This window comes from Drosophila arizonae, chromosome 3 (assembly GCF_054131065.1).
Source record: "Drosophila arizonae isolate 15081-1271.41 chromosome 3, UAZ_ARI_1.0, whole genome shotgun sequence".
In the NCBI taxonomy this organism is placed as follows: Eukaryota; Metazoa; Arthropoda; class Insecta; order Diptera; family Drosophilidae; genus Drosophila; species Drosophila arizonae.
In genome coordinates, this window is record NC_142923.1 from 30,164,594 (window position 1) to 30,185,776 (window position 21,183).

Below are 21,183 nucleotides of genomic sequence, written 5' to 3' on the forward strand. Positions count from 1 at the left end.
ATATATATATATATATATATATATTGTTTTGTTTTTGTTTACATATATGTATGTATGTACATACATAGGAATGTTTCTGAATATCATTATATACCAGCTGAGTACTTTAATCAATATGAGCGAAAAAGATCCGGTTAAACACAAACATGTACATGTACATAACATACATACATATGTGCATACACAAGCGCATAACAAACAACAATAAATACGTACATATATGTATGTATGTATGTATATGCGACTCGGCTTTGCTGGCGGCAGCACGAAAAGAAGCTTTTGACTCTCTACTTTTACAATGACAATGGAAGTAAAGTTTCAAACTGCTGAGATCAATGTTGTGAAAGCGGCTGTGCGCATTGCGGTGTTTCTTTCTTGTCTACGTTGACTGCGGAAAAAAGAAAACAGCGACCAATACTTTGGAAAATTAGAATAAAAAATTACTAAAATATAAGCCCATACATTGTCACAAATAATCAGTCAAAACAATTTTATTTTGTTGCTTGTACAAACATATGAATGTATGTACATATTTTGGCAGTCGTGCGCATATTTATATACAATAGCGAAAACAAATGGAGTGGCCCTTACAAATAACTCTAACAGAGAAATGTTAATTTTTCTTTAAAAAGAAAGTTTACTATCAATACAATACTAAGGAAATTTCGTACGTAGTTAATAAAGTTTGTGAAAAAGTTTCAATACAAGTGTTTAAGTTTCATTCAAATTTAACCTGATGTGCAGACATGAACCGACGCTTTTTCGTTTAACTCTTGCTTTTACAATTTTTTGTATCTTACATACATACATATGTATTTACATTCATACGTACACACAAACATACATACATGCTCATTTATGTATGTATATACATGCACAAAAATAAATCTACGATCATACGCTCTTTCCATTGACACAAATCAAGTAAACCAACAGAAAATAAGCAAAAAAGCGTGCGAATAAGTACATTAAACAAAATTATTTGTTGACTTTGACCTCGAAATTATTAAAAATGCATCAAGTTAATAACAAGTAAGAAAGCTCTAGTGAAGATTGCTCGACTACGAAATCCTCTGAACCCTTTGAGGAACTGATACTCCAATAATTCTTCACATCTTTCTGCTTACAAAAGAAACACACACACAGACACATAAGCAGAGGGAACATAATTTGTTAAACACATTTCTTGTCGATTGACTATCTTCATGAAACTTTCAGATTGTGATTAGACCTCTAGTCTCTAGTATTTGAAATAAGCCTTTTACAAATTTAGGGGTGAGGTGGTAGATATAGTGGTAGGGGGAAAATTACAACAAAAATAGAAATTCTTTAAAATACATTTGAATTAATATTTAAGATTTGATGACTCAAGCTCTAAAGATATAGCTGATATAATTTTATTATATCATCCCATGATTTTCCACTTGAATCTATTAATCTCGGCTTTATACAATGTACCAAATTATATGTGTTCACTTCTTCGTTATCATCCTTAAGATATTCGAGAGACCAAAAAATATAATATAATATCATCATCAAATCAAAGCTTTCATGAAAACTCGGCTATAAAATATTAGAGAAAGCTGAAAAAAATGACAAACTAATTTATAAACAAGTATGAAAGCTTTAGTTGGGAAAAGATATACATAGATACCCTAACTAGAAATGAAAAGTCATAATTCGATTGTAATTACGGTCATTTTAATAGAGTTAGTCAGTTAGAAAAAAATTAGGCTAACTGTTCAATTACAAATCTAATTTCAATATGATCAAATGTATACATACATATAAAATTGTCTGAAATATACCAATGTAAATACAAGAAGTGCATCTTAAACGAAGTGAGTTATGACCTTATATATATCGGAGGAGCTAACGATTATTTGAAAACAATTTGGTCGGTTCCAAAAGCTCGATCATACAGACACAGCAAAGTCCTGATTAATTAATAATGAGCCTATTTTTGTCAGTAGTAATATTTTATCAGAATAATAAAATCGTGAATCCCTACTTCTAACGCGTTTAACGTACATGTATGCAACGTTTCTAACGAAAGTCGGTCATTTTTAAGTCAGTGCTCGAAATTTATTTGCCAAAGAACTTTATCGATTGAGAGAATCATCTAAAAAATATTAGAGTAATATCGAAATGCTCATAGTATAGACTTGATTTGGTAAGTGTAAGTTAAAGAAGAATTAAAAGTTTTGATGTGATTCACGTGCTACTGTAAATCATAATATCATAAACTAAGAACTCAAAAAGTTAACGGAAATAACATAAAAATTATAAATTATAAATGATAAATGATAATACGCAACACACGAACTGATTCGTCTGACTTGTGTTTTTTAATACCCTGAACAGATTTTCAATGGGAAGTCAGGGTATAATGGTTTTGTTAAAAGTATGTAACAGGCAGAAGGAGGCTTCGCAGACCCCGCCAAGTACATATATTCTGGATCAGGGCGACGAGCTAAGTCGATTTAGTCCTGTTCGTCTGTCTATCCATCCGTCCGTTTGTCCGTATGTCCGTTTGTATGAACGCGTCGATCTCAGAAGATGTAAATCCAAAAATCGATAACTACTCCTGATATTTTGTTATCGATTAAAACCCTTATTGAAAACAAGTTAGTTAATTATGTATGTCTCTTACACCTTTACAGGCAGAGTCTGTAAATGTTAAATGTAGACTCCCCACCACTATATCCAGTTAAGTTTCCATAGTAAGCCAATGCAGCAAATGGGTGTTTATGCTTGCATCCTTATTTTTCTCTGTATGTGTGGATCTTGTGTAAGCAGAAAGACGTGAAGAATTATAGTGAAATATCAATTCTTAGCAGGTTTCAGGGGATTTCGTAGTCGAGCAGTCTCGACTAGAGCTTTCATATTTGTTTTAATATGTTTTAATAGTAGTACAAAAAAGGTTTGATAACGAAATTAATTGCTCCCTTCTAATTATTTAGTTTCTGTGATCGACCTCTTTAGATATGGCTAACATATGGGATTAGATTGACTCAGCCAATTTCCATTTTTGTATTTTGAAGCGAAAATAATTCTATAATATTAGCAATTTTTTGTTGGTTTTGAATTTTTTCATTCCCTGAATAGGTATTTTCTGTCCTTAATCCATGTACGTGTCGATTCCCACTCCCACTTTCTTGGCTTAGCCGCCTCTTCTTGCTTCTCCTCTGCACTTACTTTAATTTTCGGTCGATCACTCTCATCTTCTTTAAATAGATTTACATTTTAATAGTTTTACATTTATTAAAAAATTAAAATTCTGTTTGCCTCTTATGTAACTGCAGATCTGAACATCAGTACACCATCAAGTTCATATAATGTAAACTTTGTAAGTATAACAAATTTTATTTATGTTCTTTCAGATATATAATTGAACTAAATAGTAATCATTAACAGATTTATTGAAAATGGGAAACTCTGGTAGTGCTCATCATATTAATAGCGAAAGATCGAGCATCGATCGAAATGCTCAATTCCAAACACGATTTCAACACCGATGCCAGGACTCACGCCGTCAGTTTGAATGGAGTAGATCTGTGTTGAGGTCTATCCCCAGTAGCCCGCAGCGAAGCTTAACCACAGAATGGAGAAGATCATACCCATCTGCACTTTTAAAGACAGAATCAAGCTCTCCAATAGAAAGCGCACTGAAAGTGCTGCCGGAGGTGGATAAGCGGCTGCATCTCCGAGCTACAACGAATGGTGCAATTTTAAATTCCGGAGGTACGATAAGTGGCCGAAAACAAAATGAAACCCAACTTCAAAATGTGTCCAATTTACTTAGTCAACAATCCAAAACATTCATGCTTGAAACTGTTCACGACAGGAGCTCAGGCTCAAGTGAATTAACTGGTACGAAGCCCGAATTTACGCGATCGCAAACATTGCTTCATATAAAAGCGAAACAGAAGGACTCTGCGTCAAATATAAATGACTCAAATCTATCCCGAATGCAAAGACACACGTATTCGGAGCCGGAACTCATAAATAGCCTTAATCAACAACCCGCAGTCAAAACAAACATACAAGAACCGCCATTGAGAGCGAATAATCGGATCAAGTATTCGAAAAAGAGAAGAGCTCCCGAGGCACCCCAAGCAGTCACAGCAGCTGCACCACTCATAAAAAACAATACGGAGATTTTGCGAAACGCACCTAGTTCGAAGTCCATACATTACGCTAAAAATGCAGACCGTAAATTTAGCAAACAAACCCCGAACTCAGTGCCGAAACAAACTGAGTTCCTAATAAACAGGGACCATGTCATTCGTAAAAGTGTTAATGAAACTAACGGCCAACGCAATTCTCATGAATGTCCCAAATTCACCTATCGGCGTGAAAAGAGCTCGGATGCAATTTTGCTAAGAAGTCAAAGATCGATTCAGCCTGAAATTAAGGCAACTCCTCCGATTAGCAAAGTAAGTGATTATCAAAGGGATAAAAATCAGATTTTAAATAGTAAATTTGAACAGAAGACTTCACCTCAAAAAGAAAATATGGATACTGGAATGGGTTCAGTTCAAGCAAATAAATGCCAACGAACATTTTATTTTGGCATGGAAACCGAAGTTGTTAATATTCACTCCATTGATGTTGGTAAGTTTTTATGTTTATTTCAATTAAAACGAATTTCTATACCTTGAAAGAAAAATGTTTTTAGCTGAAGAAAAACTGCCAAGTGACGAAGTTTCCAACTATGACACTGATTATAGGGAAAGCTCGTGTCTGGAAGAGAGTTTAAATGACAATGGGCTTCTTGTGCGTATTCGGCCTACCTTGCCACGCCGGCAGATGGATACACCTTCGTTTAGTCCAACTTTAGCCTGGCGATCCTTGATTGAGCAGCAAGAGCACATAGAAAAGTCAAAGAAATTAAATACTCTTAATAGTTGGAAGACGACAACCAGTGAGATGCCTATAAAGTATACTCGAACTTCACAAATGAAACAGCTTGCCAAGCCGAACAAGATTCTTAACAATTGGACACCCGAACAAGATCTTGCCAATGAGAAGGATGATAAAATTAAAGGCCTTATTACGGGTGACGACTCAAGTTCGGAAGAATATCGTTCTAAGTGTGAAGGCGATAGCTTGCTGTTCTATGGTGGCAAAGCGAAAAATGTAGGAAGTTTCATCCACACTTTTAGCCTATCGCTTCCAAGAGATACTCATACACAGCATTCCCGAAGCATTGGCAATCTAGGAGAAGTATGTATTAATATCTTTTTAATCTGCTTACCTCCTTTTCCATTACATTATTATTATGCAAGATACATTTCTTTTATTTGATTTGTTAATGTTTGTATAAAGCGAAGGAAAACACTGTTCATATCACTATCACTATCATTTATTAATTATGATTGAAAAGTCAGAAACTTTGGAATCTAAAGAAGTGCGAAAAAAATTTCCGCATTGCATGGTTAGTTATATTTGTAATAGATCATCTATACCTGCAATTCAGAAAGTCATCTGTATATGCGCAATTCTCTAGTGGCGAATGTGACATTCGTACGTATTTGAGTTTAAAACAAGTAAGAAGACTCTAGTCGAGACTGCTCGACTAGGAGATACCCTGAACCCTCTAATCTGATATTCTAATCAGTCTGCACTTCTTTTCGACACACATACATACACACGCACGTAGTAGAACGCGCTCTGCTAACTGCGCAGTAAGCAGCGACTGCGCTTGGGCTGCGCTGTAGTGTGGGCAATATTATAAGAATTTATTTGTTGAGTTATTATTATTATGCTAGACGTACAATCTTAATGAAACTTTCAGGGCGTAATCATATGGTGAAAATGTGTGTACATTCTAAAGCACACGTCTCTAGTACTTGAAATGCGCCTTTTACAAACGGTTAGTCTACATTTAAAATTTGGAAGCTCTAGCTCTAAAGGTATAGGAGATATAATTAAATAACTAGCTTTTGATAAGATTTTTAATCGATAATAAAATATCGAGAGTCGTTATCGATATATAAAGAAAAGCTTGATATGCGCGTGATATACACGGACCCAGGAAACAAAATTTCAAGTCTCTAGCTCTTATATCTTCTGAGATCGACGAGCGAATAAAAAACGAATGCCCAACCCATTTTTTTATTTTGACGAATATTGAATCTTTTAGCTCTTGATTAGCTCTATAATTGGTACTAAATCTGATTTTAGGCAAATGTTAGTTTTAAAGATAATCCTAAGAAAACAAGAGGTTCGCAAGCTACGAAAAACGTAAGTCGCTTTTTAAATGAACAGTTCAACCTGAGATTTTAGCGAAACCGTAAGTGACAATTTATTACGAATAATTTTAAATTATTAGAAATTGGCACATCTTTATAATGTTTTTTATTTGATTTAAAAATATTGAGTAGGTTTTTTCATACCCTGAACCCATTTTCAATGGGAAATCAGGGTATAATGGTTTTGTTGAAATGTATGTAACAGGCAAAAGGATGCGTGGCAGACCCCACGAAGTATATATATTCTTGATCAGGGCGACGAGCTGAGTTGATTTGGCCCTGTCCGTCTGTCTGTCTGTCCGTCTGTCCGTATGTTTGAACGCGTCGATTTCCGAAGATATAAGAGTTAGAGACATCAAATTTTTTTTAAATGCCCGTATTTACAGCGCGGATATCGAGTTTATCATTTAAAATCGATAACTCGTCCCGATCTTTTTTATCGATAAAATCGTTATCGAAAACCAGTTATAAAATTATGTCTTCTACACCTTTATTGCTAGAGTCTCCAAATAATATGTGCTTATATGCAATTTATACAATTTCGGTTTTTGTTAAAATTTACCCCCACCTCTATGTCCACCCCTCTTGTAAAAGGCGTATTTCAAATACTAGAGTTTTGTGTTTTGGCAAATACATGCATATCTATGTTATAATAATAATCTGAAAGTTTCATGAAGATCGTATGTCTACAAAAAAAAGTTGTTAAACAATTAAGTTCTCATAGTACGCGCACACTGCAGCCCATGCGTGTTTATGTTTGTGGGTGTATGTGTTTGTGTATGCGTGTGTGTATATGTATGCCTGTGAGTGCGTGCGTGTGTGTGTGTGTGTGCGTGTTTCTTGTGTAAACTGAAAGACGCGAACAAATTTTGAAATAGCTAATGCTCCAAGGGTTCAGGGGATCCGTAGTCGAGCAGTCTCGACTAGAGCTATCTTACTTGTTTTTTTTTTTTTTTTTTTTTATTATTTTTTTTTTTTATTTTTTTAGTAATTTTACATGAATAAAAGCATTAGAAATGATTTTTAATATATTCTTTAATTTATTAATTATAATAAAATAGTGTCTCAATAATAAGAACAAAATTATAAGAAAAAATAATAAGAAAAAAAATAATAATAATAATTATATAAAAGTATTAGTATAATAAATAATAGTTACTTGATTACTTTTTGTTTGTCTATATTCAAAGGTGTGCACTTACAAGAGCCTACAGAAGTCGAAGCCAGAAAATTATTCAAATGGTGTTAGCGCTGGATCCTCTTCTTACCAAAGAAACTCGACTTTACATCAGCAGGAAAATATTGCTGCAACCAATTTGGAATGCTCCAATAATTGGTTGCTTCATAAAAACATCAGTGGTACAGAGACTTACACGAAAAGTTTGGAGCATGGAAGTAAAAGGCAAAGACTTGTTCCATTGGGGCCACAGTCAATTAAGTTCTTAACTGGTGGAAAGCACGTGATGTACCTGCCAGCTAGTAATGATCAAACAAATTCGTTGAAAGTTTATCAAGCAGAATCGCAAGCCAATATCCAAGAGCCTAAATCAAATCGTTATTTCAAAAGCAGACAGCGACCTGTGCCGCAAAGTTTACAAGATAAAACTCCAATTTTTCCAATACAGGTATATATTAAAATATTTGTAAAATATCATTTTAAAATTAAAATATTAATTTTTAAATTCAAGGCTATGAATGAAGAGGGCTTAAAATTGGAAGATGATAAACCATTTCATCACCGTTTCTCGTTCAATAATCCTGTTCGTTTATTAGAGAAAAAATTAAATGCAGACAAATCTGGAAAGTCTTCAAAGCTGAAAGTATCACTAGATGGCCAACTGGAAGCATTAAAGAAGTAAGTGTAATAAATGTTTATTTAAGCTTTCTAATAATTGTCATTTTTTTAAATACATATATTTTTTTAAATTAGAGTTGAGGAAGACTTTCAGAGGAATCGTGCTAACGAGAAGGAAAACATACAACATCAACTAAGGCTTTATTTTGGCACGGATGATGAGCAGTATCACAGCTTACCGATTGCACCTGTGCTCGACCGATTTTCAAATATTAATCTTAACGATACAAGCAATAAATTATTTAGCCGTGATGATCCCGAAGGCTGCGTATCAATGGTACCTTTTACTGAACACGAGAGTAAGGATCAGAAAATTACAATTAGTTCAGCGAATACTTTAACTTAGATGTCGAGAGCCTGTAAATAGTATACATAGTATAGATATATTCCAATAAAGTGGTCGTTAATATAATGGAAGCAATTATATTTTCTGTTACCCCTGCTGTTTACTTGTAGTTTAAGCATGTCTTCGGCGGATTTTTACTATGGGAAACCAAGTGAAACAGTGATAATATATGTATATACCGTGGAATCTGGCTATAACGACTCTGCTAGAAGCGTTCAGCCGGTTATATCGACGAAAATTCGACGCCTTGGTTGGTCCCCATACAAACTTATATGAAAGAGCATCCCCTTAGTACGTTTCCACATTTCAGTCATTCCTCGGCTACTACGTACGTACCGAAAAAAATACTGCGAAATAATGACATAACATTTAAGAATAACAAGTAAGAAGGCTCCAGTCGAGATACCCTGAACCCTCTAAGCTGATATTCTTATCATTCTGCACTTCTTTTATGCACACATACATACACATGCATCCACACGCACGCATAAGCCTGCGCTCTGCTAACTGCGCAGTAAGCAGCGACTGCGCTTGGGCTGCGCTGCAGTGTGGGAATAATAATAGGGGCGTGGTATCCAAAATCTGTAATTTACAAAATCTTTGTATCGATTAACTTTATATACAACGCAAATTTGAAGACTCCAGGTCTAAAAATGTTCAAATTAGGCTAAAAAAAAAACGAAATCAATTTTTCGATTATTCTCGATAAAAAAGTTATCGAGCAAACGCGTACTGCGTATGGTACACACGAGCACTAACCAGAGAACACTGGTTAGTGACACGAGTATGCATGCCAAATTTCAGCTCTCTAGCTCTTATAACTTCTCAGATCGACGCACTCATACGGACAGACGGACGGAAAGACGGACAGGGCTAAATCGACTCAGCTCGTCGCGCTGATCAAGAAATATATATATACTTTGTGGGGTCTGCCACACCTTCTTCTGCCCGTTACATACATTTTCACAAAACCATTATACCCTGATTTCCCATTTTCAATGGGTTCAGGGTATAAAAAAACGCTGTTAGAAATGTATCTACATACAGTTTGACATCAAAGTGTTTTCACATGAGGAAAAAATAGCATTTTTGTTCTTTGACATTAAAAAAAAAAAAAAAAAAAAAAAAACTACTAAATGTGATATTTCAAATTTTTTAAAAATTATATTATGTTTTTCAATTTGTTGTCTTACAAAAATTTAAAAAATTAAAAAACTATTAACATAGGCTTAAATAACAATAACAACATAAAAGATATTCAAATTCAACTGACACGAAAGTGTTTGCACAAAAATAAAGTATTCAAAATAAGGCACTATTAACTATATTAGTATCAAAATTAGTATTTAGTATGACCCCCATTGGCTTCAATGACCGCTTTCAACCGTCTACTCATGGAATTAATTAGTACATAAGTACATTTATATATTGTTATTAAATTAATTAATAATTAATTAATTAATTATATATTAATTATTAATTATTATTTAATTATATATATATCACTCAATCGTGGTACATACACATGTATGTATTTATCAACGATCAAGAGTATGTGCGTAGCAGCGACACAAGTGCTGCCAAGACAGAGAGAGAGAGAGAGTAAGAGACAAAGTGCAATGCCGATGTCACACAAATGTTTCGTACCATGATATTGAAATAAATTTATAAAACTTTTTGTTTTGATTAAAAAATAAAAATTGTTTATGTTAAAACCTATTACGAACGTGGCAGCCGTTAAAAAGTGAAAACAATATTTTTTTTTGCTCCTTCTGGTTTAAGCGTCCTCCAACGTAAAATCTTCGGTCCTTAGAGCGTCGCTATAACCGTATTCCACTGTATACAGTTTGTCGTATGTTAATAGCTTACATCCTAATGAACATACCGAAATTATCTAAATCAAAGAGAAAAAGAAAATTCTTACACTTTTCCTTGCTACAGTAATGTGGATACGCCGCATCAATCTTATCGATAGCACGTTAAAGTGGGAACGTCCAAATGCTCGATGTATCGATATAATTGTATCAACATTTAATACTGTACTGAAAGAGAAGCATCGATACCGGTGATATTTCTTTTATTAATTTAACTATGAGTTAAGTTTTAATTAAAATGGAGTTATTAAAGAGTATTAATAATAAAGAAATTTTTATGGAGGTATAAATGCACACAGCATTATATATAAAATAATAAAATACATTTCATTATCTACTAGGTTCTCCATCTTTCTATTGAGTTCTTAATTGGAAACATCAACGAGCAACAGGCTCTACGCTTTTCTCATAAATATGGATTTCAAAATCCTGACGACTTCTTACTGGCTACACGAACGATCTCTAAATACTACCAACAATGTTGTACAGATGGTGGTGAAACTGACATTTCTGAAAAGTTGCCACACTTAAGTCCCGAATTAGGACCGCTTGTACCATTGGTGCTCGCTGCAAGATTGGATGCAGTCGAGCATGCTCTTAGGAGAAGTGAGTACCTGAAGAAGGATATCAAGAGCGTTGTATCTTTTTCCTGGGATACACGTTTAATATTGGGAGACAGCAGTTTCAGAAGCAATATTCGACAGGTGTCTACCATAAATTTACATTGCCAGTTACATTCAAAACAAGAAAATATATATTTTGAAATGGATTTAGGGAAGCTTTGCGCTATGATTGAGGTATTGGAGAAGTCACTTAAAAGGGACAAAGCAATTAAATAATGATAAAATTGTTTATGCATTTGTAAATATAAGCCGCAAATTGATATATTTATGTTTAATATAGATAACTACTAATTTTAATGTCACGAGCCTTTGCTTTCACTATCACTTCGAATCTTATCCTTATCCTCCAAGTGGTCGACTTTTAGCAGGCGAAAACAAGTAAGTAAGTACTATAACTAGAACATCCCTCATTGTCTAAGGATTATTATAATTAGTTATTACTATTATGCAGATATTTTTTGACGGTACATTCTTAATTAAATATAATAAATAAAAGCCCACATTAATGTTAGTTTACATAATATTTTATTTATATTTTAATAAGGTATGTATACACTTAAGTTTGCTATATTTATAAATTCATTTAAAAATATTTAAATTATATACAATAGTAATAAGCATTTGGATCTGGATACACTATTCAAAATTATATGTAATTTTAATTTTTTACAATGTCTTCAAATGTTTTTATTCTTTACTTTAACAGTGTACTTACTTTTTGGGTATGTACATTTTTACATCCATGCTCAGCTTAATTAATAAAGGCAAATTTTAACCATACAACCACACTTGGGCTGAACAGACGCCGAACGTATTACGAAAAATATCGTTGGGCTGAAATACTCACAAACTCAGCTTATACCCGCGGCCAAATACTGATTTTTGTAGTAATAAGCGCAAATTCCAACGACAATCGAAACGGCGGTTGTCATCATAACCGATTTTGGCGTTAGGACGCTTAAGAACCATTTACTTACATTATAATTAGATTTAGAAGAAACAGATCGTCGATACTTAATCCGTCGTTCTTCCTCTAGTTTGTGTTGTTCTTTCCTGTTGGACAAGAGCGGTTAAGATGTTTGACTATTATTGCAATTGAAAATCAATGTAATGTACTTACTCATTTTGAATAAGTTCTTCTACTTTCTTTTCGATTACAGTCAAATTATATTTGTCATATAATTTACTAGAGTTGACTAAAATGTCCTCAAACGGCAAATCATCAGGCAACTGCAAGTTGACTTTATTTAGTAAATAAACTACAACCTTACAACAGATATCATTCGATTTCTGACGACTGCACCGGGGGCGACGCTTAAGAAAGAATACAGAAACTAATTAACGATTACCTTTGATAAGAGACAATGCACTGATGCCATATCACAGTCCTCCTGAAGTATAACATTTGCTCTATGCAATAGAATTGCGGCGGTAACAAAAATCGGTGTATACATCGGCGATGCAAGGAAATAATCGTATAATCGTACAACTGCCTTGTATGAATTTAAGCTGTGTCCGAACCAGGTCAGATACCAGGGCAAGGCAAATAAGGTGCCCACTGAAGACCGTTGTAGAAAGTGGAAAAGTTCTGGCTGCTCAAAGAGGACAATCGGCCAAATGAACATGAGACGTCGCTGGGTCGCCTCCATTGTTTCCTGCATGCATTCAGAGAAGTGGGTAGTAGAGAGTTGTTCCATGATGGCAAATGCGACTTCCTCGCCAGCGACTAATAGAAAAGTTACGGCGACATCGTGATATCCCTGGTAATACCGTAAATTGGGATACTTTTTGATTACTCGCAGTATGAGCACTGTCAGCTGGTCCTGCAGGGCGATACGCTGCTCGTAGGGAATTCCTGGAGGAAATCGCTTCAATGAGCGATTCACATCTAGCAAAACTTGATGGAATTCCGGGTGGCTTTGCAACTCATCAAGAGTTGGCACACGTTCCAAATTTGTGACATCAACGCCTGCCAATTGCGGCCACAGCACTCGCCTTAGGTCATCGTTTACCAATCCGAAATTGCCAAGGGCCAACTCTTGCAATGCCTTTAATGGAATGCTGCCGCCAGGGTTATCGGCAATTAATTTTTCAATTTCGATTCGCTTATTTCGCTCACCATCGCTCTCTGGACCTACAAAATATATATTATATTTTTAAATATATGTATATATACATACAATTCGCTGGAAATTGGTTTATTTGACATACATTTTTCAAAGCTAAGTGGGGGAAGATCGATTTTAATTTCGTCAACATCACTCATTATTGACAAAATTTATTGCTCTATCGTATCGTAATAGAAGCAGAGTTAATTAACTTTTTCTGACATTAATATTCAAAGATTATAAACTTTAATCAACTTATTTGTGAACATTATTTTATCGGTTTTCATTAAGAAAATCAGAAATGTACATTTATTGTTATCGATAGTCTAATGACGATACTGCAGTCGAGTACTCGGTTTTCTTACTTTTTGCTTATTTATTGCATCTGCGTTAGATTTTTATAATCGAAGTTGGTTTTTCTTTTGGTGTATCTATATCAAATTTAAAATGTTATTTATAAAATTTCCAATCTCTGTGAGCTGGAATAATATATAATGATTATAAAATATATAATTAAAGTTTTTTTTTTAAAGATAAAGTACATTGTATTTGACTTATTCTTATATCCAAAAGATACTGAAAAATTATATTAAATTGTAAAATGTACTTGACATACGCGACGGAGATATGACATAGAAAATTGATGGAAGCTTTGTCGCCACAGTACTGGCAATCACTCTATTTTCGATTTCGTCTTTCTGATGTTTTTTATACCCTGAAACACTAACCATATGATGACTGTCTGAACCAACAAAGTATAGATATATTCTTGATCAGAGCGACGAGTCGATCTCAGAATATATACATACATACATAAGTATATCTTAGGTCCATGTCACGATTGAGTGATAGTGTCTTTTAACAGTGGGTCCATGTGTATCAAACGCAGATTAAATTTGCTGTCAAAAATCGATAACTATTCCTGTTATTTGGTTATCGATTAAAAACTTTGAAAATTGGTTATAAAATAAGTATTTCTCCTACATCTTTAGAGCTAGAGTCGCCAAAATTTAAATGTAAATCTACACGTACATACCTTATAGAATTTTGATTTTTGTGATAATTCACCACTGACCCCCATATCAACCCTGGACTCATAAATTTGTAAAAAGCGTATTTCAAATATTTTTCATTTAAACGTTATAACGTTCTGAGTAAGGATAAGGACATTCGGATTTTGGAAGACCTTAGAGGGATGCATCATAAATAAGAAAATTAACTGTTTGTATTTTTTTTTTTAATACTTTTATTCTGTTAATTTTTTATGTTATTCCTTTTTTAAAGCAATAAAAATTAGGCTTACATGTAAATTTGTTCGGTATATCTAAACCTAAAAAAATACATATGTATATACAGATAAAGAGTGTTTACTTTAAATAGTCTTGTTTCTTTTGTTGTGCACTTTGCTGGTTCAGAATTTAAAAAAAATTATATTATTGATTGATTTCTTTGTTTTTTTTTTTTTTTTTTTGAAAACCACTCAATTATTGGTAAATATAAATTAAGTATTCTTAAAATAATAGTAACAGCCTTATATTGAAATTACAAACTAAAATCATACATATGTATTTGTGAAGCATTAATAATACTATTTGTGTAAACATTTGGATTGTTGAAATATTCGATTAAATGGGTATTTTATTCATAAATATAAATGCCAAATTATTCCCCATAATATTAATAAAAAAAAATTATTAAATGCCAGAATATGGTTATAAAATTATCATGTCTAGCTAAACTTTTTCCAGCTTAGAATTTGTGGGTTGCTTTAAACTTATAAATAAAAAGGAAATACTTTTATGAAAGTCCAAAGTCACTTAATATTACTTATGTATAAGTAGCTAAGATATATATATGTATATATATGTATATATATTTATTTTAAGAAAGTAAGAAAGTCATTATTGATAGCTTAAACTAGATAATCATGATACACATAAATATAAAAGCAGTATGTCGGATTCTTACACAGTTTTATATACATCAATTAATATTTTAAATTTGTCTACCTGTTTTGAATTCAGTTTTTAGTTTTTTGTTTTTAGCTTGAAATTTTAATAAATACATTTTATGTATATAATTTAAGTACAATATTTAAATTTAGTTCTGTATATTAAAAAATATTTAAAAGGTTATATTATATATAGTAAAGAGCTATTGGAAATATTTTTATAGATTGTTTAAACGTTAACGTTAATAATTAAAAACTAAAATTTTTTTTGTTTTTATAAGTATCTAAACATTTTATATGCGCGTTATATTGATTGCATCTGTTATTGATTCCCTTCTTAAAAGTTGTTTTGTATCATTTTCGATTTCTATTGGCGAAATAGCTGTACTATGATCATTCAAATATGGTGTATCCTCCTCCACAATTTTTTCGAGTAATATATCCCCAGAATTATTTAGACCTATTTGATCAGTCAAATTAGAATACAAATTGATCAAGTTATAAGGTTCAAGCAACTTGCTTGACAATTTGCATTACCATTACGCCCGACAATCTGACCATTTGAAATATTCTCCGATGAGCTACAATGGACAACAGCTACATCCGTTGGCGCGGGTAAGCCATTCCGTCCGTTCTTCTGCAATGCAACAGCTTTTCGTGCGTGACGCGTGGTTAATACGCCTGTCTCTACATCTCGTTCAAGTCGGTGACCTGTAAATTATATTCGGTATGATATTAATAAATTTATAATTAATTTACACAATTTAAAAATTAATATATGTAAGAAAACTTAACATAATTTAATAATTAATTAATTAATTAATTAAGAAAAGCTTAGTTTTTTTGCATATCATTGAAATTATATATTGGGTTATCAACGCCAGGCATTGAACGAGATTAGCATAGAGCAACTCATACTAGTTTTTATAGTATATATTTTTATAGAAAGCATTACAGAAAGTACTACAAAATTCCCAGTGCCTTCAAAATTGACAAATAGGGTCAAAGCTAGTGTTACCAACACAGCATTTTTATTATTTTTATTACCAGAGCGTGATCTTGTAAGCTGCCGTTGCACATAGTCTTCAAGGTCCTCCTCTTCTTTGCGGCTTATAAGGCAGTTTAGAATAAGTAAAAATAGGCCTAGTCCGAAGGAAAAAAGGCCAGTGCATGTTACCTCGTTCCACCAAGCAGAGCTCGAGCCTATCAAGTTTTAAATGTGTATGAGCATCTAACATATAAGATATTTGAGCGTAACCCTACTAAATACATTCCAGGACATAGCTTCATCTGGTATAATTCCAGCTCCACAAAGAAATACGCCAAAGACAATAAAAACAATGCCAATGTGCAGCATTCCGATGCTGGTTACGACCTGGAGAAAAAAATTGCTTGAAGTCATTTCATTATATCGACGCTAATCAAAATTTACCTGGCTGTCCAACATTCCTGGTCCAGGTTTGACAGCATGATGTGGATGATGATATTTACGGCGGACAGATCCACTTGGCGAATGGAATGTTTCACCGCTTTCAGAACTTTGAGTGCTATACCGTCTCTCCTTGGCTCTTTTCTGCTCATCGCGACGTTTTCGCTGCCGCTTGATAGCCATGGCAGAGTGTATACCCACAGAATGCATTTTAAACCTTTCCGGTAAAAGCCGTATTATATAAATGATTAAAATGTTGAATAAATTATCAATTCGCTAAGAAGTGAAAATGAATATATGAACATGACAAATTTGGTTGTACCTTAAATCTAAAAAAATTTCTAAAATTTCTTACTCACAGTGAGCCAGTTAGTCGAATGATTTGTAGAATGAAATTATTTTTTGAAGGATCATAATAAAATTGGAAACAAATATAAGGCATTCTGTCATAGATTATAACTTAAGCATTAAGTATTCTATTCATGAAATGATTTGAACTGAGAATATAAAATACTTTGGGGACTCAACCCCAACAGGCTTTGTATCAATATCTTAAGCTAGCTAGCTAAGTAATCAAATAAGAACTGCCGAGATAAATAAACAGCCATTTATTAACTATTTGAAATAAACAAATTTTAGCTAGTACAGCATAGCATCTGTTGAAGTATCTATCTATATATTCCTATCGTCAGTAAAAAGTTATTGCTGACATTCACTAATTGTCATTATAATGCTTAAGATCCTGCTGAATTACTTTACCTAAGCCATCAATTGCAGGCACATATTTGGACGGAAAGTAAATTTTTTCTAATGATTAAAGGTTTGCACATATATTTGCATATCTATACCCAATGCAACATATATATATGTATATATATATATATATATACATGCCAATATTTCAACAGGTTTAAGTTCAAAATATACTAGATATGGATGTTAAATAAACAGGCCAAATTTTCTATTAAGTAAAACAACCCCTAATATTTATATATAGGGGTGACACATACATATCTACGTAAATCCTTGATAATGAAAACAATGTACGCAAGTAGTTGAAGAGTTTACATTTCACATCAAGTACATTTGCTTGAATATTTATTTAATATTCGTATATCATGTCTACTCACCGTTGTTTTTATTTCAGTACTTGCTTGCTTGTTTCTGTAAGTTGTTATTTTAAGCAATTTAGTAACTGTCCATTTTAATTAGTTCATTTTAAGTACTGTCCTACTTTTAACAGAAGCATATGGATGTACATATGTATTGAGTAAACGTACACAGGAATGCATATGTAAATAGGTATTAAATTTATATATGTATGTGGATATATATATATATATATATATATATATATATATATATATATATATATATATATATATGTATATATATTTTTTTTATTATATAATATATATATACATGAATATATATGCGTATTTATAAATGTATTCGTGAGTATAGTATATATCACATATGTATATCCCATTCCCATAATTGCAATGCATTTTAAATTATTATGATTCAATATCGATTTTTTAGTTTTTCTTTGTTTTTCTTATTTTTTGAATTGGTTTCATTCACTTGCATCTCGATTCTTTAAGTAATTGTAATAATTGAAGGCGAAAATAATCTACGTACTTTTTCGATTATACTTAATTTAGCTTGTTTCAAATTGTATTTTTTTTCTTCTATTCACACCACAGAACACATCAGCCTGTGGGAAATCCTTCACTTTGTATTATAGTTGTAGATTCGTACCATGAACAGGAACTGAATTCCATCTGAAAGCTTTATGGTTTTACAGAATGGGAGTTAAAGCTTAAAACAAGCTTTGTAGCTCACTACAACTTAGCCGCCCTTACCATATGAAGAGCTTTCACGTTTACTTAAAAAATATACTAATAAATAAAAAGTTCTTACAAAATATAGAAAATTAATATTAAGATACAATAAAATAAATGTAAAATAAAACAAATTTTGCTTTCGCCTAATTCATGTTGTATAAATATTGACCGCATTCTCCTGCACTGTTAAAATTCAGGACGATGTTGTTGAAGGCTTTAAGCTTTCTCAAATAAGATTTATGGGCCATTGTGTTAATACTTTTATATTTCACGCCATCTATCAGTTTAGAGTTAACATAGGACAACCATTGCACATTGGTTTTTGGAGAGTACGCCGACCAATTATTTCTTTAAACAAAATAAAATTAATTCAAATTTTTCACTCAATATCTATTAATTATACGCACTTTAGTTCATCTCGCATCATGCGGTAAATGTCATATTGGTAATCTCCGGTGGCCGCAAACAAATCGTCATCTTGGGAGAGGTCATTATAATGACAGCATTCCGCAACAGTTACTCTTGACAATGTGTAATCAATAATGGTAGTTTGAATCCCTCTTGTTGCCACCGAAATCTGTTTTCCGGCAAGTTTAAAATCAATAAACTTTTTCATCGTTTTCTCAATGAGTATGTTTCCCCAATGTAGGTCTCTATGCTCAAATTGAAATGCTTCTTCTCCAACAGCTAATGTAAATGTAACCTAATGTTTATATTCAATAAAAAGAAAGATCAAGTTAGATGCATTGGGCGGAACCATAACTATACTTAATGTCAATCTAAATATAAAATAATTTTTTCAATTTATTGACCTGTTTGGAACTTTGGACCGTATAAAAGAGTAAAAATTTTATTTTCAATACCAAAGAAGCTAAGTTCATTTTACAATAACAGAACTGCATTGCACTGAACGGTTAAAATATGATGCATAATATAACCTTACCTGCAGCAATGCAAAATAACCCTGTTCAGCGTTTTGGAAAGCAAAAGATGACATATCTGTGCCAGCAAATTTTAGCTCCAAAACAATAAATAACTGGTTATCAGTAAACATCGTAGGATTATCATTTTCAGATTCTTTTTCCTCGTCATAATCTTCCCAGAGTCTAATTAAATGTTTTGGATATTTTCCTTTCACCAAGTTCACCTGTGTTGAATACATTATTTATTGAACTTATTCATATTGGGTCTATAGAAAGGGTTACGTTGTATAAATCCACAAATCCACTCGTAGAGGTAGTTTGATTTGTTCGTAGTGCGCTCATCTCTTTAGAAATTATAATTTCAGGCAATATTTGTTCAAAAGTCTTTTGAGCTTCCTCGTTGACCAAACTAGAACCTTCGATCGGGAGCACCTTTAAGACTACACTAGATACCATTTTATTCTTTGGTGTATATTTAAATACTTCTCCGTAAACTCCTTCGCCAATCTTGCAAGTTTTCAACATTTTTGCAGCAGCATAAGCTGCACTAAATTTAATCGGCTTTGATTGCCCGCAGTACTTTAACACTTCCTTTTCGAAGTTTATCTGAAAATCATGTTCTGAAATACGATTTATGTATTGCGACTTTCGTGAGTTTCTCCGAAGAACTCTTAAATCATCAGACTTTACATCTCGCGGTTTGAAGCATTGTTTTGGACTGGTGCGACCAGATATTTCGTTGTGGTTTGTACGACACCAGGTACGTAAGGACTTGCGCCATTTGCCAGGCTGCAGAACAAGTGAAGATCGAGTCTGTCTTCTTGATATCTGATGTGCGTTCAATGTGGGTTCAGATTGAGACATCGAAGATGAATCGATAGACGTTTCAGGGCTGATTGTATTCACACGAAAATAAACTTGCTTCCGTGGTTGTCCAAGTTTTTCTAGATCTTACATAAAAGAATTCAAGTACGTTATTATTATGTTAGCTTTTATAATTTTACCAATAATACCTTTAGGAAGGAATCCATCTAGTTTCATACCACCTATCGGCGATAGCGCACAATCAAACAGATTATCGGGAAAGCGTTTCGCAAAAGGAGTTGAGATGGAGTTGCCGAATTTATTTATTACGCTTAATTTATCACTAGCATTCGTAAGGTTATTTCTTGCGTTTGGAAAGGAACAGTCATCGACGCTCAACATGTTTGGATTGGAGTTTTCTACACTGGAATCCATATTAAATGATTTTCGCACATTCTTCTTTATTAAGTTGAGTTCTCGTAGATTACTAAATAGGATATAAGGTTTCTTTATTAGTGGTACACATTTATAGTTATAGTTTATAAATGTTGTCCGACATACGGTAGGGGATCCAACAATCTATCAAAAGAGTCTTTCCAGGCATCATCAGGTAAAGTCTGGTCCATATCGTATAATTTTTCTTGTTCAACAATATTTGCAAAAAATCCAATTTTGTTTACATGTAAACAGTTCGAAATGAAATCGAATCGAAATGAACGATACTAACGCATTTAAGAGCGATGAGTGACTATCGCCTTCTGTGAAGTAAAAATACTGCAATATTAAAGAGTAATTACTATAATGGTCGAATTATCAGAATTTCAACAAATATTATTAAGGAGTTTAAAGATGTGTTTAAAGCTAACTTTCTGAAAACAATAATATTTGTAAATGATTTAAATACTGATCTTAGGAAATACTCATTTGGCACTGTAATTTACACATTTGTAAATATTATTTCAGGTCCATTTTAATTTTAATAACGATAGTATATAATATATCAAATATTGATATTCTGTTTAGTATTTTATGTATTCATAGTATCACTGTTCTCTGGTCAGTGATAGTATTTAATAAAAAAGTATGCAGAGTTGTGTCTCTTTAAATAATACTGACAAAGCTAAATTTATTTTATTTGGGCACACTGATAAATTGTTATTATTTAA

General features: G+C 32.8%; 5 protein-coding genes and 1 long non-coding RNA gene across 28 annotated transcripts; 2 read left to right on the forward strand and 4 right to left on the reverse strand.

Annotated features, from left to right (window-relative positions):
* Positions 1-275: 275 nt before the first annotated feature.
* LOC108620585 (uncharacterized) lies at positions 276-8,529 on the forward strand. Of its 18 annotated transcripts, none has more exons than XM_089464570.1 (8): positions 276-667; positions 926-1,032; positions 3,306-3,349; positions 3,418-4,617; positions 4,682-5,229; positions 7,448-7,882; positions 7,946-8,112; positions 8,188-8,529. In XM_089464570.1, the coding sequence occupies exons 4-8, from the start codon at positions 3,429-3,431 to the stop codon at positions 8,456-8,458; spliced, it is 2,610 nt and encodes an 869-aa protein (XP_089320696.1). In that variant the 5' UTR covers positions 276-667; positions 926-1,032; positions 3,306-3,349; positions 3,418-3,428; the 3' UTR covers positions 8,459-8,529. The 18 variants fall into 18 exon arrangements, with proteins under 18 accessions (XP_089320696.1, XP_089320687.1, XP_089320693.1 ...); XM_089464561.1 differs by lacking the exon at positions 926-1,032 and adding an exon at positions 1,974-2,173; XM_089464567.1 differs by lacking the exon at positions 926-1,032 and adding an exon at positions 2,072-2,173.
* LOC149270036 (uncharacterized) lies at positions 7,948-10,488 on the reverse strand. Its single transcript, XR_016269193.1, has 2 exons — positions 10,383-10,488; positions 7,948-10,330 (listed from the first exon to the last, which is right to left on the reverse strand). It is a non-coding gene; the product is annotated as an uncharacterized LOC149270036 (long non-coding RNA).
* Positions 10,461-11,257, forward strand: LOC108610099 (uncharacterized). Its single transcript, XM_018001942.2, has 2 exons — positions 10,461-10,615; positions 10,674-11,257. The coding sequence occupies exons 1-2, from the start codon at positions 10,571-10,573 to the stop codon at positions 11,169-11,171; spliced, it is 543 nt and encodes a 180-aa protein (XP_017857431.1). The 5' UTR covers positions 10,461-10,570; the 3' UTR covers positions 11,172-11,257.
* Positions 11,258-11,463: 206 nt separating this feature from the next.
* LOC108610091 (TBC1 domain family member 20) lies at positions 11,464-13,480 on the reverse strand. The gene is made up of 4 exons (XM_018001932.2): positions 13,167-13,480; positions 12,305-13,089; positions 12,076-12,185; positions 11,464-12,008 (listed from the first exon to the last, which is right to left on the reverse strand). The coding sequence occupies exons 1-4, from the start codon at positions 13,219-13,221 to the stop codon at positions 11,807-11,809; spliced, it is 1,152 nt and encodes a 383-aa protein (XP_017857421.1). The 5' UTR covers positions 13,222-13,480; the 3' UTR covers positions 11,464-11,806.
* Positions 13,481-14,507: 1,027 nt separating this feature from the next.
* LOC108610096 (uncharacterized) lies at positions 14,508-18,340 on the reverse strand. Of its 6 annotated transcripts, none has more exons than XM_089464582.1 (7): positions 18,085-18,338; positions 17,574-17,673; positions 16,447-16,660; positions 16,278-16,389; positions 16,062-16,217; positions 15,552-15,725; positions 14,508-15,474 (listed from the first exon to the last, which is right to left on the reverse strand). In XM_089464582.1, the coding sequence occupies exons 3-7, from the start codon at positions 16,651-16,653 to the stop codon at positions 15,308-15,310; spliced, it is 816 nt and encodes a 271-aa protein (XP_089320708.1). In that variant the 5' UTR covers positions 16,654-16,660; positions 17,574-17,673; positions 18,085-18,338; the 3' UTR covers positions 14,508-15,307. The 6 variants fall into 6 exon arrangements, with proteins under 6 accessions (XP_089320708.1, XP_089320709.1, XP_089320707.1 ...); XM_089464583.1 differs by having other exon boundaries at positions 17,574-17,676; XM_089464581.1 differs by having other exon boundaries at positions 17,574-17,607; positions 18,085-18,337.
* Positions 18,085-20,796, reverse strand: Haspin (haspin). The gene is made up of 6 exons (XM_018001413.2): positions 20,579-20,796; positions 20,227-20,504; positions 19,496-20,163; positions 19,234-19,437; positions 18,698-18,993; positions 18,085-18,638 (listed from the first exon to the last, which is right to left on the reverse strand). The coding sequence occupies exons 1-6, from the start codon at positions 20,641-20,643 to the stop codon at positions 18,434-18,436; spliced, it is 1,716 nt and encodes a 571-aa protein (XP_017856902.1). The 5' UTR covers positions 20,644-20,796; the 3' UTR covers positions 18,085-18,433.
* Between the last annotated feature and the right edge of the window lie 387 nt (positions 20,797-21,183).